This window comes from Falco biarmicus, chromosome 1 (genome assembly GCF_023638135.1).
Source record: "Falco biarmicus isolate bFalBia1 chromosome 1, bFalBia1.pri, whole genome shotgun sequence".
Taxonomy (NCBI): domain Eukaryota; kingdom Metazoa; phylum Chordata; class Aves; order Falconiformes; family Falconidae; genus Falco; species Falco biarmicus.
This window is the reverse complement of record NC_079288.1, coordinates 27581707-27598503: the sequence shown is the minus strand read 5'-3', so window position 1 is coordinate 27598503 and position 16797 is coordinate 27581707. Positions and strand designations below refer to the sequence as shown.

The window sequence follows — 16797 nt, the reverse complement described above, 5'->3', positions numbered from 1 at the left end:
CAAAGGCATTGGATATATCAAAGGTGAAAGAAAACACAGGGTTGTACATATGAAAAACTACCTCTAAAAGATGGAAGACTAATATCACTAAACAAAGATATGTAAAAATATTCTAATTTTTAACAGACAACTATACACAGAATTGAAGGGTTTGATTTCAATCAGTTACTACGAAGAATGTGATTAAATTCCTTCACTAAAGCTCATCAAGAAAAACTTAGCACTTGAGGTTCTGTTCTTTTTTCACTTGGAAATACAAGAAACTCCCACCCCCTTTGCAAGTGGCATTAGCAGCTACTAGCAAGCTATTAGCAAGCTAACAAGTATTAGCAGCTTAACAATCATGATGGTTGTTTATGGTATCAGCTCTTTCCCCATGTCACAGAATATTCAGTCCCTGTGAAGGCAGTAACAGTTGTTACTTTCTCGATCAGTAGTTTTCCATTATACAACTTTTTAAAATTACTTGAATAATGCAAGCCAGTATCCCTTTGTTACTGAAAAGCACACCATTTCTTCTGCAATGCTCTATGCTATGAACCATGCACTGTTATGAATGATTTAACACACAAAGTACACTGGGAGGTGTATTTCTACTTCTTAGAAAGGTTTGAGGTCTGTGTGCGCTTTTTCTTGGGGGAGAGCGAGGTGACAGGATTATTTAGCAAAGACAGGAATAATTTCACAACAGAAGAGTATTCTCAAGTCTCTGATGCCAGTACTCACCTTCGCAAGTACTGCTCAGTATTTTAACCACTGTAAAGAATCAAACTGTTCTGCAACAGCATGTAGGAAGCCTGTTATACTGTGCTTAAAATCAACACACAAATACCAGTAGTATTCAGTTAGTAAATACACACAGCACTTAAGTAGAGAGGAGCAAAACCACGAACACAACAGTGGCAGAGCACAGATTATTCTCCTACGTGATTTTTAAAGCCTTCCGCTAGTTCATTCTGTGTGCTCTAAGAAGAAAGCTGCTGAGAGCTGGAGGTTCAGAAACAGATGGTTCTACTTCTCTTCATACTCTTTCCCCTTTTAATCAAAGAAATTGTTGACAGAAGTAGCTAGAAACATCAAGAAACTGTTTTGCATATTTCTGAACCTACCTATCCAACCACCAGAGACATGCACGCATCTGAGGGCAGAATATTATAGAGGCCCTGACGGGATGTAATGCTGTCAGTGGAAAGAGGCCAGGAAAGAGAGAAGCAACTACCCTATAAGGTTACTGCTCTGTTCCCCTCCAGAGTCTGAAGATTTCGGAGGTCTGGTGGTGTACATTACTCACCTCCCGACAGTGCACCAAGTCATGTTCTACTGCAAGAACCTTGCAAATCCAGACCAATTCCCAGGCAGGTTTGCAGGTCGTATTATGCATCATTCTTTTACAGGACAGACACTGGTACAGAACAGAAAAGCATCTGAAAGGCTTATAGTAAATACCTATGTTGGTTCTCTGCTCTGCAGATGAATTTACGAGGTAACCCATAGCCAGAGCTCTCCAGCATCTCTGCTCTGCAACTTTGTAGCTGCTCGCTCTCTTGAAAGCGCTGCTGAAAGTTAGAAGACTTAACAGCTTCAGTAATTTAGAGACTACTTAACGCTTCTCCTGGTTTCTGAGCTTTTCTCCTGTTACTAATGAGTTATCCCACTGAGATGAATGAGTAGCACTGGCAGGACCAGCGAATTTGCTTTATTAGTAGTACAGAGCTATGCAGGTAAATCTCATTAAAGTCATTATTATGCCACATTACAGACATGGAAAACTAATATTTACCTATTTCACAGTGGTGTTCAGAGAATTAATTAGTCTGTGAATTGTTTCAAGACACATCGATAAAGACTCCATGGGAGTGCAACTGCTTTGGACTGACGGAGAAAGTGCTGGGGGGCAGGAGGGGGCAATGAAGATCAGAGGCCATTGCTGTTTATTTTATACACAGGTAGAACACTCCATCAGAATGAGTTAAGAAAGCTCAAGCGAGCACAAGCAGATAGAAAACACTATCTTCGATGTGGAAGTCACTTTGCACTGTATTAAGGATGGGTTTAGAACATTTTAGTGCAAAGCCTTCCAAACTGGTCTTTGCAACCCCTTCTTGCAATCGGGTAGTAGACCTGGCAAGCCACAAAGGTCCCACCCAGCAGCAGGACCTAACTGTGGAGCCCAGCGATCCTCTGCCCCAGCTGCACAAAGACCGGGAGGCCATGCAGCCCAGCGGTGTGCTGGACGTGCCATCCCTCGCCAGTACCCATGCAGAGAGCCTGAGGCCGGCTGCCCTCTTCTCCTCCTCCTTGGCTCCCCTGGCCACACCAGCAGGCAGATGCCATCTGGCCGCTGCAGGAGAGTGCTGCGAAGCCTCAGGTGTGCGGCTGCAGGATGACCGAACAAATCACTGCGAGCTCAGCTCATCTGAAAGGAATGAGTTTACGGACATGCTTCCTGGGGAAAAACAAACCAACCTATGGAATGTGCACAACAAAGTCACTGCAGGCTTTGTACGAGCAGCTCAGAGTTTACTGTCTGGTATGTATACTTGCTGAAAACTTAACCCGGGAAACATCCAACTGCAATTTCGTTCAAATAATTTATAATATGTTACCTCTATATGTTATATTCGTTACTTATCTTGCTTATCTCCTCTCCTATACTACTACTTCTGGAGTTCAGAATTTCTAGTCTGCCTGGAATTCTCAATAATCTCCCCCAAAAACTGGATAATTACACTGCTCTGCTGAGATAAACACTATTTCCCCCCATGGCTTAAGTCTTCCAAGAACAATACTGTATATAAATGCTAATATATATGAGCATGCGTGCATTATCCATTGTGTGACATTTCAGATGACAGGATATATATTTTTCTTATTTTAAAGCTCAGACTTAAATCTGCAACTCCACTGGGAAATCACACAACTGAGTATCTTCAACCCCTCCACAAAGGCAGGCATGGGAGCATATCAGGCTGCATCCCAACAAAGAAACACTCAATTATTTATGATAAGAAGAAAACCCAAAATGAATACATACATTTTTTATAGTGACTTTGAATACTGTTTGTCCCTGACACACAAGACAGATACCTCCTTAAAACTGCCTGCAGGTAAAACGCACATAACATCAACAGGAGGAAGCTTCATCAACACCCCTCTAAATGATCTTCAGTGTAATTCATGCAAGTATCACTTTTATTTTACCACAAAATTAAAGTATGTTGAAAGAAATGTAATCTCCAGTAACATTTAAATTATGACATAAAAACTAGATCGTAATCCAAACACTAAATCAGCAAAAAAATATTGCATATAGCAAAACAGACTGGGTTTTATAAGAAGAGTGCATGTTTTCTCTCTTTTGCTGTCCACACCCCAGTTTGGTACAAGTGGAGAATTGCTGTAGAGGAACAGCTCCCCTGTGAAATGTCTTACTTCAATAGTTTCCGTTTCGGTTTACAATCACACAGTTTCCAACATCTACTTGTGGTTTGGTTTTTGTGTTGTTTTTAACTGATCATATGAAATGTGCAAGGAAGGCATGGCTCCGATAGATTCATAAAAGCCTTCTGCAGACTATCCACAGTCCGTTTTAGTTTAAACTTCAATTGAAAATAAGAAGTAACATGAGAAATAAGATCAATCTTCAAATGGTATTTTCAATATATTTTTTTGTTCATACAGTTACTTCCCAATTTTGATGGTGTCTACTTCTGTGTGGTGGCTGTCTTCCCCAGGTCAGAAACGGAACCCCAGAATAAAACCACTTGAACAACCAACCCGCCTTCATGCTTCTACAGAAAACCTGCCAAGCAATTAACTATTTTCCCTATTTCACAGCTGCACATTATTTAACATCAATATACCAGAACAGAGTAAAATCATCGCAGTGCTACAATTCTCATGAATACTGTTAAGAAGTCCAAGGCTGTGACAGTTTCAATCATTCAAGTTTTAGATCAGTAGCTAACGTATGCCCCTGGGTGACTTCAGCTCTAAAAATACTCTCCATTTATAAAGACACATAGCATGGGGTTTTGTGCAGCCCCCCTACTCATCGCTGCCTCTCCCCAGAAGGACAGAGGACCTTGACCCACCCCTGCAGGGACTCGCACCCATCGGCTCCCCAACACGCTGGGGGAGTCAGCCCTGCGCTGGGACCACCACCACTGGACCACCGCTGGGAACACGCCACTGGCATGATCCCCCCTCCCCGACGGTGCAGGCTGGCCCGCAGCTCCAGAGTCACCACCAGTGGCTAGAAGCGACTAGGAGCAAGATCTGCTAATACTTTTGTCATCCCCTGCCTCATTTAACAGCCAAAAACTCAGGTGCTTTTCTTTATTCCCAACCAAGTTTTATTGCTTTCATTGTTATTTCCTCAGAGGACTACTTAATTAGTTCAAAATGCCAATGGCACATAGATCTTATGCTTTAAATTAAACAATAGCTTAAATAATGCTCTAGGGAGGTACTTTTCCCAGCCTGTTATTTTTAGATATCGGGGAGCGCAGTGCTACCACATTGGCAACAGAAAGAGGAAGAGCGAGAATGTTTTTCACAACAGAATTTAACTCAAGATCCATCTAATGATTAGCATCAAAATTCTGAAATAATGAAATATGCTGTGTCCATAACTAGAGAAACAAGCAACAGAAAACATGAATTCATTGCCCTAAAAAAAAACCCCAAAAAAACACTTTAGCTGTTCTCACCCTAGTTTGGGGTTGGTGGTTGGGTGTTTTTTTTTTTTTCAACAGAAAGTTGTCACTGACAAAACTGGAGAAACAGCAGCCAGAACGGTCAAGAGGCACGTTTCCCTCTAACTGCAGAGGGCATGCAGAAAAGTCCCTCCCCACAGTCGCAGGCTGTCTGTGCAGAAGGAACTACAAAACAGACCAAACGTTCATCTGCTCTGGAAACTCGGCTAAAAAGCTACCAGAATATACATTAGCTATACTTAGCTGTAGCAGTGTAAAGGAGCGGGTAAGAAGCGAGAGAGGCCCTCACAAGACAGAGCGTGTGTAGGAAGAAGCACTGATACAGATGGCCAAAATGCTCACCCCGGCTGGGAAGACCTACCAACTTGGAGCCTGCTGATTTAAGAGGGATATGAAAGACAGTTAAATGAATTGCCCAAGAAAGATCATTCCTCACTACACAAAAGCGGATGGTAAATAGGGAAAAAAAAAAACATGTTTGTAACTTGTTACGTCAACTACAAGTTTTTTTAATTGGTTCTTTTTTGAAGTGTTATATTCAAGAAAATAAAACAGAAATTAGATCCAACTTTGGGGAGAACAGAAGAAAAAAAGAAGTTACTTACTAAGCAAGGTGAAAATTTTATATTGCGGTATGACCAGCTGCTGAAACAGCTAAAACATGTTCTGTTCTCATCTTTCCCCCAAGACCCAAACCCAATGGCTCTGTGCAACAGATGGGAAACAGAGAAGGGTGTAGACAAACTGCCATGTCCCACCAGCTTCCATACAGTCACCAGAGAAGCCAAGGCTGAACCTAAGCCAGGACCTGAAGCTGCAGGATGCTCTACCATCATACCGCTGAAGTTCTACACCAACTTTATTCCCTGCCTACAGGTAGATTCAATTTGTCAGAAAGTCCAGTCTCAGGCATCAGAGTCACTCAACCGTAACTCACAAAAACTTTGCTCAGAAGCATTTAACTTTAATAACCATGATAAACCTTTTCTAAGTGGTATTATGACCTAATTCACTCCCTTTAACACTTGACAGTGACACTGGCCGCAGCAGACCCCAATCCACCCAAGAGCTAGGCACACCAGAGTTCATTTCAAAACTGCCTCGGAAAGCAGCATTTTTAAACGTGCAGGGGACCACAAGAAGAACCTCATGTGCAATTTTAACACAGTCATGAAGCAGAGTGGATTCCATGTGTGAGTTAGAGATACTGGGATACCAGAAAACGTCTCTTTTTCTAAAGCAAACAGATAATCTGGTGTTGTAGCAAACAGGATGTGGTAAAAAGAAACCAGCTAAAGGTGGTTATGCACTCCGCTTTGAGACATGCTGTACTTCCCCATAAAGCTTCTGCTGTGGAGGAAGCAGCTTCTGCAGGAACAGCCGGCTGCTGGGCTAATTAAGCACTGCCAGAGCATTTTTCTGTGTGGCTCTATTATCTTCATGTCCTCTGACTCATTAGGCGATTCTTCGAGAGTTCAAGATCATCGTGAAGCATCACTCCTGCAGTCATGCCATCTTCAAGAAATGTGAGGAACCTATTTGCCTTCATGAAGAAAAAGATTTAAACAGAGGACAGAGACTTGTTTATGCAAATCTTATGAAGCCTCCAGGTCATTTTTATCCCTGGAAAGGCTGCTGCCACACCACTCGCTGATGGAGCTTCTGCTCCGATTCTGATCTTAAAGGGCAGAGCAAAGGTTTTGGTTTCCAAGCCCAAACTGCCCATGCGATTCCCTGCAGTTGCACACCTGGGGTGAGTGGCAGGGAGGGAATTTGGGCCAATCTTTTATAGTGGGACCTGGAAAGCACTGATCCTAAAAGGATTTAAGGGTATCATTAAGGATAAACACTTGCAGCTGGTAAGACCTGCACCATAATTAGAATACACATAGGAAAACATCCAACAGGAAGGACTCCATACATGACATCAGAAAGACTTGTATCAGACAGCTGATCAAAGCCCTGTTTTTTACATTTGAAAGAAGGATATTCAAAAACAGAAAAAAAATTACTTGGAGCTGTAAGAACGAACTGTGGTCTCGGGGAAAAAAAAAAAGAAAAAAGCTTAACAGTCCTCATCTACATCGCTTGCCAAAGGAAAAAATATGTAGCCTGATGAAGTTTTATAGTTAGTATACAAGTATAAAGCACCATAATACTAGATGGCTCTTTAACTGAGAAAATAAAGGCAGAAGAAGAGCCAGCAGCAAGGGGATGAACCAGCAGAATTACAGCTCATGATCAGAGACTCGTTTGACTCAGATCGACCTGAAACTCCCTTCGAGCAGGGGCTGCCTCCTGCGGGGCATCCACCCCAGACCAGCATTAGCTGCAGTCTCTCCACATCCCCGCCACAGAAAGATATGACAACAAGAGTAAAAAGGTGATTAGACTTTTAATTACCTCACCATATTTATTTTCACAGCCTTTTGCATAATGCTCGCCTAAAACTGAAGGTACTTTACCACAAGCAATTATGCTAATGTCTGGAAACAGAACTAATTTAATGGCAAAGAACAAGCTAGAAACTGCAATAAAATTTAAATAAACAACCACAGTAAGGAAATACAATATTTTCGAGTGCAATGCAACGTCTTCTGTTAAAAAGTCATGTTTATCTTTAATCTTTTTTTTTCTTCCATTCTAAATCCTACTTCAGAAGAAACCAGCTTCAGAAGTAACTGAAATTCCAGCAAAGTGGTCACAGAAGCCCTCCTCATTTCCAGGTAACAGAGGGCAAGTACTGCTATGACTGTACAAGGGGAAAAGAGGAGAAAAACTCTCTGCACATCTATGAACTATGCATCTCAAGATGTAAGTGAGAAACAAATATGCTAATGAAACTTTGGACTCTAAAATTCCAGGTTCAACAGCTACCAGCATGGGGGGGGGGGGGGGGGGGGGGGGGGTAGAAAAAAACCCATACAATCCTTCCAACTATAATTGCTATAACTTACCAAAATAACTGCAACATTCTTCACTGTTCTTTTGAACTGACTATTAATGAAAAGTATTCAATTATAAAAACAGAACTATCCATTATATATAAGTGTTCTGTTTGACTTTTTTTTTGGTGGGGGGGTGGGGGGGAAGGGAGGAAGAGATTTCTTAATTTCATTGCCACCAAACAGAATCAAACAGTTAAAGTCATCCTGTGCTTGGTCTTTAAAACTCCACTTATTTTGCAACTACCATGCTACAGCAAAATATTAATGATTCAGCACAGACATCTAAACTGAAGCACACACTGAGAGATGTCAGTACAAGCAAATGAGGTATCTATGCATTTACAGTATAAAATTTTTGACCAGAACAAAAAGTCATAGTTTTTATGCACACATATACAGACTACACTTCAATTACTGCAATACAATGGAAAAGCTCCATGGGACTTCTATGAACACATATGTTAGACTGGTGTTTCCACAACCCTCTTTGTATGAAGCTATGAAATCCATTAATGACAATCTGTGATACTATACAAGAACACTATTTATTTTAATCTGGCAATACTTAAAACTCCCACTCCAGAATATTCTCCTACCTGCTGAGCCACACATTTCCAGGCAACCAGGAAGGGAGAAGACATTCCTGCTCCAACCATGGAGACCAGCTAAAGCTCGAGCAGCCCAAAGATGCCCCATTGCACCACCTTCCCTGGGAAACGACGTGCAGCAGCACTTTGTTCGTGGGCATTTGTTTCCACAATTAATTACAGTCTCAGTGTATTTCAGACAGGAACAGATCCATTAATCTCCCCAAGTACTGCCAGCCCGTTTTATGGTTTTGTCCCCATTTCACAAGACAAGAGCAGCCATACTACCCTAACAGACACATGCAAACCCCCTCATGAAATCCATTCCCCTGCTTTACTACCTGTCCTACTCCAAAAATCATTTTATTCATATCCAAATTTTTTTTAATTCACACGCTAAGCCTTTGGAAAATTGACTAACCTCACATTTCTCAAACAGCTTTTCTGGTTTTGAAGACTGTTCAACCTTACTTCTCTCTTTCATGGCCTACATAGTACCCTATTTCAATACTTCCTTGTAGGTCATATTTAGCAGACGGCTCAGGGCTGCTCACTCACACTGCTCTTTCCCAGACTCTTTCCAGTAGGTCCATGTATATTTTGTAGTTCGGTGCCAGGATGGACATAATATTCTGCCAAAAGAGGATTACTGCACATGCCTCACTGGCTACAATCCTGATTTCATATTAGTTGTGTGATCTAGCTGAGACAATAACCTACGGCTCACTGTAACAGCCAAGTCAATTAAAAACATCTACCTGATCAGTGGTTCTCCAGCCTGTATTTGTGTAATTTGTCCTGCAGCACAAGTGTAGAGGATGCTGCTGGGTTTAACCAAGAAGCACTGCATGTGTCCCCCCCTCCTCTAGTTTATGGAGATTTCTTGTAATTCTGTCCTTGTTCTCAGTGTGGTTACAGCACACAAGCAGAATACAGAGGTTCTTCATCCCAGCACTCACACTGTTAACTAAAATGCTGCACAGTAACTGATCTTTGATGCTCTTATGCAAACTCCCTGGATACATCCTTCCATGTTGACAAGGAAGCACTGATTCCTCAAGTCAATTTTCCCCAACAGTTTCACCCCCCCCACATGCAGCAGTTTCACCCAGGCCACATCCCCCTGTGTTGTGAGCAAGAACATGATGTCAGACAGTCAAGACAACACGTATGGTATTTTTACTACTGCTCCCTTACCAACAAAGCTTATTACCCCTGCAGAGGAAAAAAAAAAAAGTTTAACTGATGTGACACATTATACTGTTGACAAGCCCATACCAAGTAATATAATTTTATCCTCGATGAGAAAATAATTAAATTACTTGGAAACAGTAGTTTTCCAGAAAATGAAGTTGACAGATTGCCTTGCTTCATCTTCCTCTCTTTCACAACATTTCATTTTATTGAAGACCTTTGTTTTACTAAGTCCTGTCCATACTCCAGTGTTCTTCAGAACATCTACAACACCGATTTCTCAGCAATCATTACAGAGAAGTGGCAGGCAGGCCAACCTTAAAAATATTTACATGAGTAACATTTTATTGAAATAGGACTTACCAATTTTCTGATGAAAGATCTTGTCAAAGGTTAATTCACCCCTTTCCTCAAGGTATTTCTGCATAACACTGCGTATACTGAAAGAAAAAAAGAAAAAAGAAAAAAAAGTTACTTAAACTGCTTATTTTAAACCAGACCTTTAGAGACAAGGATTACTAAAATGAACAAACAGTGTGAAAGACTCATGTGGTAACTGCCTATATCGCATCAACTCATAGCACAACAGGCATTCTGCTGCTCCATCTAAAGACCATGAGAGTCCAGAGGGCTACAGCCATTAACGGCCAGCAAGCCTGTCATCAAGTCACAAACACAGGTGGAGTCACCATCCCTGGCGGTATTTAAAAGACATGTAGATGGGGCGCTCAGGGACATGTTTTAGTCATGGGCTTGGCAGTGCTGGCAGGATGACATTATACTATCTATCTATCTATATGCTTAAGTATATAATCTATACTTAAGTAATAAGGTTTGAGAATGCCACAACTGACCATAAACTGGAAAAAAAAAACCATAACACCAGTGACTGCACACAGTTCCCTTTGCTGTATCCACTACAGAAGCAAGAGCACAAAAGGAGAGCTCCCAGCCTTTCCCCGGGTTTGCCCAGCTGGGTTTTTATCCCAGTTAGATATTCCTGGGTTGAATGGAAGGGTAGTATGGGGCGACTGCTGCTGCAGCACCAAACAGGGGGTGTTTCTCCTTAAAAACGGAGGCTGCAGGCAGAAGCACACAAGGAATACAGGTCCCAGCACTTCCCATGGCACGTTCTGGTCATCGCTTCATTTCTTTACTCTCGCACCAGGTTTTAGTTTGCACAATGTAAAATAAATGTGCAAGTTGATCAACACTACATTGGGCTGTTAACACTGCAATTGCCACGTTCCATTTAGAAAGTGAGCCAACAGAAGCTCCATTAGGCCCCCAGCTTGGCTGCAGCGCACTTAACATCTACTTTGCCTAATTTATAATGTCACAATCACTCATTTAAAGCACGTTAACAAAGATTTCCTTTATTTGTCAATGAAAGTAACCTCAATATGCATTTTAATATAATGCCTATAAAAATTTCATAAGGGCAACACTACAAGTACACAGATTTTTAAATCAATGTTGCCCAGCAGTACTGTGCCTTGGTAAAACAACTATATTCCTATAGTACTAAGTCAAAATTCCACTTTTCTGTTTCCAATTTTTAAATTGGTAATTTTCATATCTATTCTTTATTTTTATAAAAATAACCATAAATACCCTGTAGGAAGTACCCATGCCTTAAACAAGACTGTTAAGTATCACTCATATTTCTGCAGAAGTAAGACTGAGCACCTAAACCCTTTTAAAATGTGAACTCTGAACTACTTTGTCAGGAAAAAACTGAGCAGGTAAGCTTCCAAAAAACCTCACACATTAATAATCATCCCTTTCATCGTCTTTGAGGGAGGAAAGTATTTGTGCTCCTCCTCAAATGAGGACGTGAGACATGAAGTCTGAATACTTGACCAGAAAAAAAAAAAGTCTGTAATAAAAGCCAAGAAATTACCTCAAAGGCCCTAAACCCCCACCTATGAAATTATTCTGTTGATAGTTTTTATGTAGATCCCAAAGCCCCACATGGAACACAGATCTACGAACACCATGATACAAAGCGAGAACTGTGGAGGCGAGCATTCACATCAAGTTAAACAAGAATTGGGAGGGCTAAACATTGTTAATCAGGTTGAGATTATAAATTATTCAGTGCAAACTTTTTAGTCTTTTTACTTGTTCATTAAAAACTAGGTCTACTCTCTGCACATTTTAACAACCTAAAGGAAATACTGATTTCAGACAAAGAGGAGGCACTATCTAGAGATCAAGTTCTGTACTTGGGAAAAGCAAGGTAGTAAAATAAAATTTATCACTTAATCGGTAGAATTGCCGAATTGGGCTGCCTGTTCTATTGGTAGATATTTAAAAATACACATCCTAGCTTAACACATTCAAGGTGGTGACCATAAAACTTAATTCTTCTCCTGAACCCATAACAGGTTAGCACCTTGATGGCAAAACACCTCCAGCTGTACTGCTGCCATCCCGTCCTGGTGAGCAGGGGCTGGAAGAGCCACACAGCTCCCCCCGCTGCCCTGGGCTGCGGAGTGGGGTGGGGGGCTGGCAGGACCGGGGTCCCCCCGCTGCCCTGGGGGGCTGGCAGGACCAGGGGGTGGCCGGAGGCAGGCAGCAGCCCTCAGCCCAAGTCTAGGGCTGGAGGCTTAGGAGAGCCCTGCAGCTCCACCCGCCCACGGGCTCCTTCCCTCTGCATCCCTCTTCTCCCAGCCAGAGCTTCCCCTTGTCTCTCCACGCTTACAGGAACACCCACTTATAAATGAAGATGTTGTGCATCAACAGCAACCACAGCCTTCCCTCTCCTCAGCCTCCGGGCTGACCCGAGCCCATCGCAGCGCCTGCATGCAAAGCACTCTTCAGCAAAGTCCCATTCCCACTGACCGCTAGACCATTAGTAACATAATAAGCCTCTTTAATAATAATGACATCAAGAAAGCTTTCCTCTGCTCGAACAAGTGCACTGCAAGAAATTACATAAACATATCTTCGTCTAGACAATGGGAAAAGATAATGAAAAATTTAACGTATGACTGAAATGTCAAGGAAAACACTCTGATTGTGTAACGAATAAATCCCTCCAGCACTTCTCCTCCTCTCCCTCGATATGTAGTACTTCTGGTCTGATGGATAACATGTCAAAGGAACAAAACGTTTTTGCAGCTACAGAGTCTGAACAAATCCGTGAAATGATCACAGGCTACTGGACTCCACACTGCATTCCAGCTTCTGAACCCCCTTTAAAACCATTTCTCTCATCCATATGAATAAATAGGAAAAAATTACACGGAGCGAACTATGATTACCCAGTTACCTTCTAACTCTCCCACAGAACTTAAAGGTAGAAACCCTACTGAGTTCAAAGGAAACAGAGCCCACATAGCTTTCAGAAGGATGGAAAATTTTTAAATGGAGCCTAGCACATTCCACAAACAGGAAGGAAGGTTCCCTCTCTGCTTTGGTATATTGAATCATTAGTTGCCTACACGTAAACAATCTGGGATTAAAAGCTGCATTTCACAGAAATGTAGCCATTTCTGAAAAGCTTTCCATATCCAAATATGCTTTCAGGGCAAACAATGCGCTAATGCGAGGAGTGGACTTTTTGCATAAGTTCATCTCAGTTCACAGCCTGATCTACCTTAATAGCAACACTCAAAATAAGCAGAAACAAAAGCTGTCTAAAAACAAAATCCATGGAGACTTCAGAAACAAAAGCATATCTGACTGTAATACTTTTTGTCCATATATTTTTTATTTCAGAGAAGAAAACAGCAAACAACAAAAATTACAGAAACACACAGTTTGCAGTCCGCGTATCACAAGTCAACTGAAATTACAGGGCAAGTATATTGTAGGGGAACAGTCAGGCTTAAAATTTTGTGAGAAATGTAACTTGGACTCCAGATACCTCTTTGCTGGTTTAATCGGGACCAAATTTAAGGGGGTACCTGGGAGCACGGTGCAGCCGTTTGCCCTGATCAAGCAGGTAAGCGAACTGCACCAGCCCCAGGGCCAGGCATGCAGCAGCACCCATGCCAAGGTCGGTCAGAGAGAACTAACATTGAGGTGGCACAGTAAAGAAGTTCTGGAAGAGTTTTGGGGTTTTTTTATTGCAAATAAAAGAAGCATCTCGATCCCTGGCAATGCAAATGGTACCCACGTAGCGCTTCATGCTGATGCCGAGGGGTGTGGGCAGCCGGGTGCTGCAGCACGGCCGTGGGCGCTCAGCAGGCTCATCTCTTGCATCCCAACAGGAGACACTGCCCTTAAAGAAAGAGCTGAACAAAAACACCAGGCTTGCGAAGCAGCTCAGAGCACGCCGCCTGCCCAGAAGCAGGCAGAAAGATGACTATCTGCATTGTCATCAAACTATAAACTTTGTGAACAGCACAGGTCGCCCTAACCAGGCCAGCTCCTCCACCTCCCCAGCAAAGGGGTTTATTACAAGCGTGAGCTGAAGAATCTGTTAAAAGGTGCTTTAAGATGCATCTTGAAGCTCTAGTTACTATAGCCAGCATCCTGGCCTTTCAGAGCTTATCAAAGAAACGCACTAAAAAGCAACCTTCAAGGTTAAAACACTTTCTGTAATTAAAAAGGTCTCACTGTCTACAAGCATGCATGGAGGCATGCAGCCTGACAGGACGCAGACAACAGTCACGGTGCCAAGGTCGGTGCAGGCAGAAAATGTCTACTTGAAAACACATCTTCTGAAAAACTAAGGAGAAAACACATTATGTCCTTTTAACACAGGAAAGGACATGTGTACAGCAAGAGCACCACTCATCCGCAATCCTCTCTCTCGGGCGAGCCACACCAGGAGCAGCAAACCAGGAGGTCCCTTAGGGAGGGAGCCCACCCCAGAGCCAGGATCTGTCCTTGGCTGCAGCCAGAACCACGCACAGTGCTGGCAGCAATCATTCCTCCTGCTGTTCCCTCCACTATAAGAGATCAGTAATATTCTGCAAGTCCCAAGATAAGCATACCTATCAGAAAAAAACAAAACTCCCGCTGGGTGTATGACTGCATCTGCAACCGCACAGCCTGCAGGATGGCCACCGGCGCATCAGGCAGCCAGGAGCACGACCACAACGGATGTATGCAGAAACCAGAAGTTATGGAGGACAGTAAAATAAAGAGCATTCATTTTGACATTTCCTAAAACTTCTGCTATTAGTTTCAAAGATGCATGGATTTTGTCCCTACAGGTTTGTTATACTAAATTATGCAGGAGGTCTTTTGAAAGCATCTCGCAATTAGGAAATAGAAAGGGTAAAGAAACATGCGATGGTATGTATACGTATACATACTCTTACTGTATGAAGCTGCTTGCTATTGGCCTTCTTACTGTGGCATCTTAAAGGAGGTTTTAATTACTTATCATAAAAGCATATTAATTTTTCTTATAAATCAGTAAGAATTCAGATTTGTGGTATATTATCTATTGTACAGATGCACACATGCACACCACAGCTAGAAAAAAAAATAAATTATTTGCCTTACTGCAAGCATTAAAGAAACTTACCTACATTAAGAATGCAGTTACACTCACTAATATATTCACCTATATGCTGAAACAGAAAAAGGAGAACAGAAAAACAAAACAAGAATGAAACGGCAGCTTTACAGAGACTGGCCTGAGGAGAACAGAGTTCAGTATTTAACCCTATCAACATTTCCTGTACCATCTCAGACAAGTCATAAACTTTATCTGCCTCAGATCCCCAGTCTGTAAAATAAAGCTGTATTTCTTTTTTTTTTTCTCCTTTTGTCATCAGGGCAGGTATCGTCCCCCTGCCATGCATGTATCCAGCACCCAGCACACTAAACTCCTGATGGCACACCCAAACACTACTCAAATTATAATCACTTTTTCAAGAAAATGCCAGATACTCAGCAACTAGATTACCACTGCCTTTGCCAACCTTTTGCACTACCCCCACCACCTTCCTGCCCTCCACACTGTGAGCATCCCACTTCCGCACCCGCCAGCACCTTCTGCTTTCACCTCTTCCTTCTTGTTATCACTCCCTATTTCCCATTTTCACATCTCTCATCCTTTTCTCACCTGGCTTTCCGCACCATATTTATCACGTCCTCTCATCCCTTTCGATCTTCAGCTTTCGTCTTTCCCTCCTTCTTTGCCTTCTCACTCTGCACAAATGCACCAGCACGCACACACAGGGAAGTCTCACAAAGCCAACAAAGACCTGAGCTTGCCACAGTCAGAAAATAACCAAGCCCACTTAGACCCAATTTCCAATGAGAAGAAAATTTGAAAGTATGAAGGATAATACTGCCAATGCATCATTAGTAATATAGCTTTGCCTTTAAAGTATTTTACTGAGGTTTTGCAGAGTAGGAAAGAAAACAAGTCACATAACAAAACGACAGGGAGAAGGAAAGAAACATCTCAAAATAAAGAGTAAACCTCTGTGACTGATTACTAACGATGATATTATTTTCTTGTAGTACGTTCATCACTGGCATGAAGTACCTCTCCAACTGAACAGAAAACTCCCCTCGAACGAGATCATAAACTGCAAGGAGTCACTGGATCACAGTCCCTGGATCAGCTTCATGATACACTTTGGGGGCGAAAGTGAAGCGCAGACACCTGATGCAACCCATCAAAAAGAATTAGCTTCCCTCCTACATAAGAGGTAAAAAAATAGTGAACATACCATAAACCATGCAACCCAGTTCCCTTTGCTTTCTCTCAAACTCATACCCAGTTCAAAGTTCAGCGGAAGTTAATGCTTCTCTAAATTATTTTGTTCTCAGATGCTGGAAAATACACATTGCAAGTTTTGTTCGAACAATTAATGGGGAAAAGTAAATTCCCAGCATATAAAGCCAGAAAGGATCATTAGATAAATATATCAGATTAGATGGTCTACTACTTGTAAAATTCCGTATTTGAAGAGGAAACAAATCATCAGAAGACTGAAAAAACATTTTTGGACAACAATGAAGTGACATTGAGAAAAAAATATGTTCCTTTTATTCTTTTACTTTTTAGCATCCTGTAATATTACTAAAATACCCCTGATGGCAACACAATATCCAACCGACTTCATTATGTAACAGAGATATAAAAGTGATCATTGGTGCTACATTAATTAGCACACATGCTCGTTCTACTCATAGTCTCACCAGCTGACAAATAAAGCAGCGATGAGCGACACCAAACTTTCATTTCTCTCCCAGCACGTCCGTGTGCATGCCCGCACAGCAACGGACAGCGCATGCAGAACACATCTCAGTTATTCTTGCACCAATGTTACACAGGACAAGAACAGGGCTCTGCCATTTTCTGCCCCAAGTTCACCCATTTCTACCCCATTTTCTGCCTTTGCGCACCCTCTAAAGTTTATGCTAAGCCCA

The 16797-nt window shown here is 42.0% G+C and overlaps 1 protein-coding gene and 2 long non-coding RNA genes across 5 annotated transcripts in view; 1 reads left to right on the top strand and 2 right to left on the bottom strand.

The window, feature by feature from the left end:
* GRK3 (G protein-coupled receptor kinase 3) overlaps positions 1-16797 on the bottom strand; it is a 76409-nt gene that overhangs the window by 49208 nt on the left and 10404 nt on the right. For both annotated transcript variants that reach the window (XM_056326694.1, XM_056326695.1), the window contains exon 2: positions 9811-9887. In XM_056326694.1, the coding sequence (XP_056182669.1) occupies positions 9811-9887 (77 nt within the window). The remainder of the gene's footprint in view (positions 1-9810; positions 9888-16797) is intronic.
* LOC130143801 (uncharacterized) lies at positions 55-9794 on the top strand. Of its 2 annotated transcripts, none has more exons than XR_008819876.1 (3): positions 55-2530; positions 3735-7101; positions 7378-9794. It is a non-coding gene; the product is annotated as an uncharacterized LOC130143801 (long non-coding RNA). The 2 variants fall into 2 exon arrangements; XR_008819877.1 differs by having other exon boundaries at positions 3682-7101.
* Positions 13144-15901, bottom strand: LOC130143802 (uncharacterized). The gene is made up of 3 exons (XR_008819878.1): positions 15479-15901; positions 14936-14981; positions 13144-14396 (listed from the first exon to the last, which is right to left on the bottom strand). It is a non-coding gene; the product is annotated as an uncharacterized LOC130143802 (long non-coding RNA).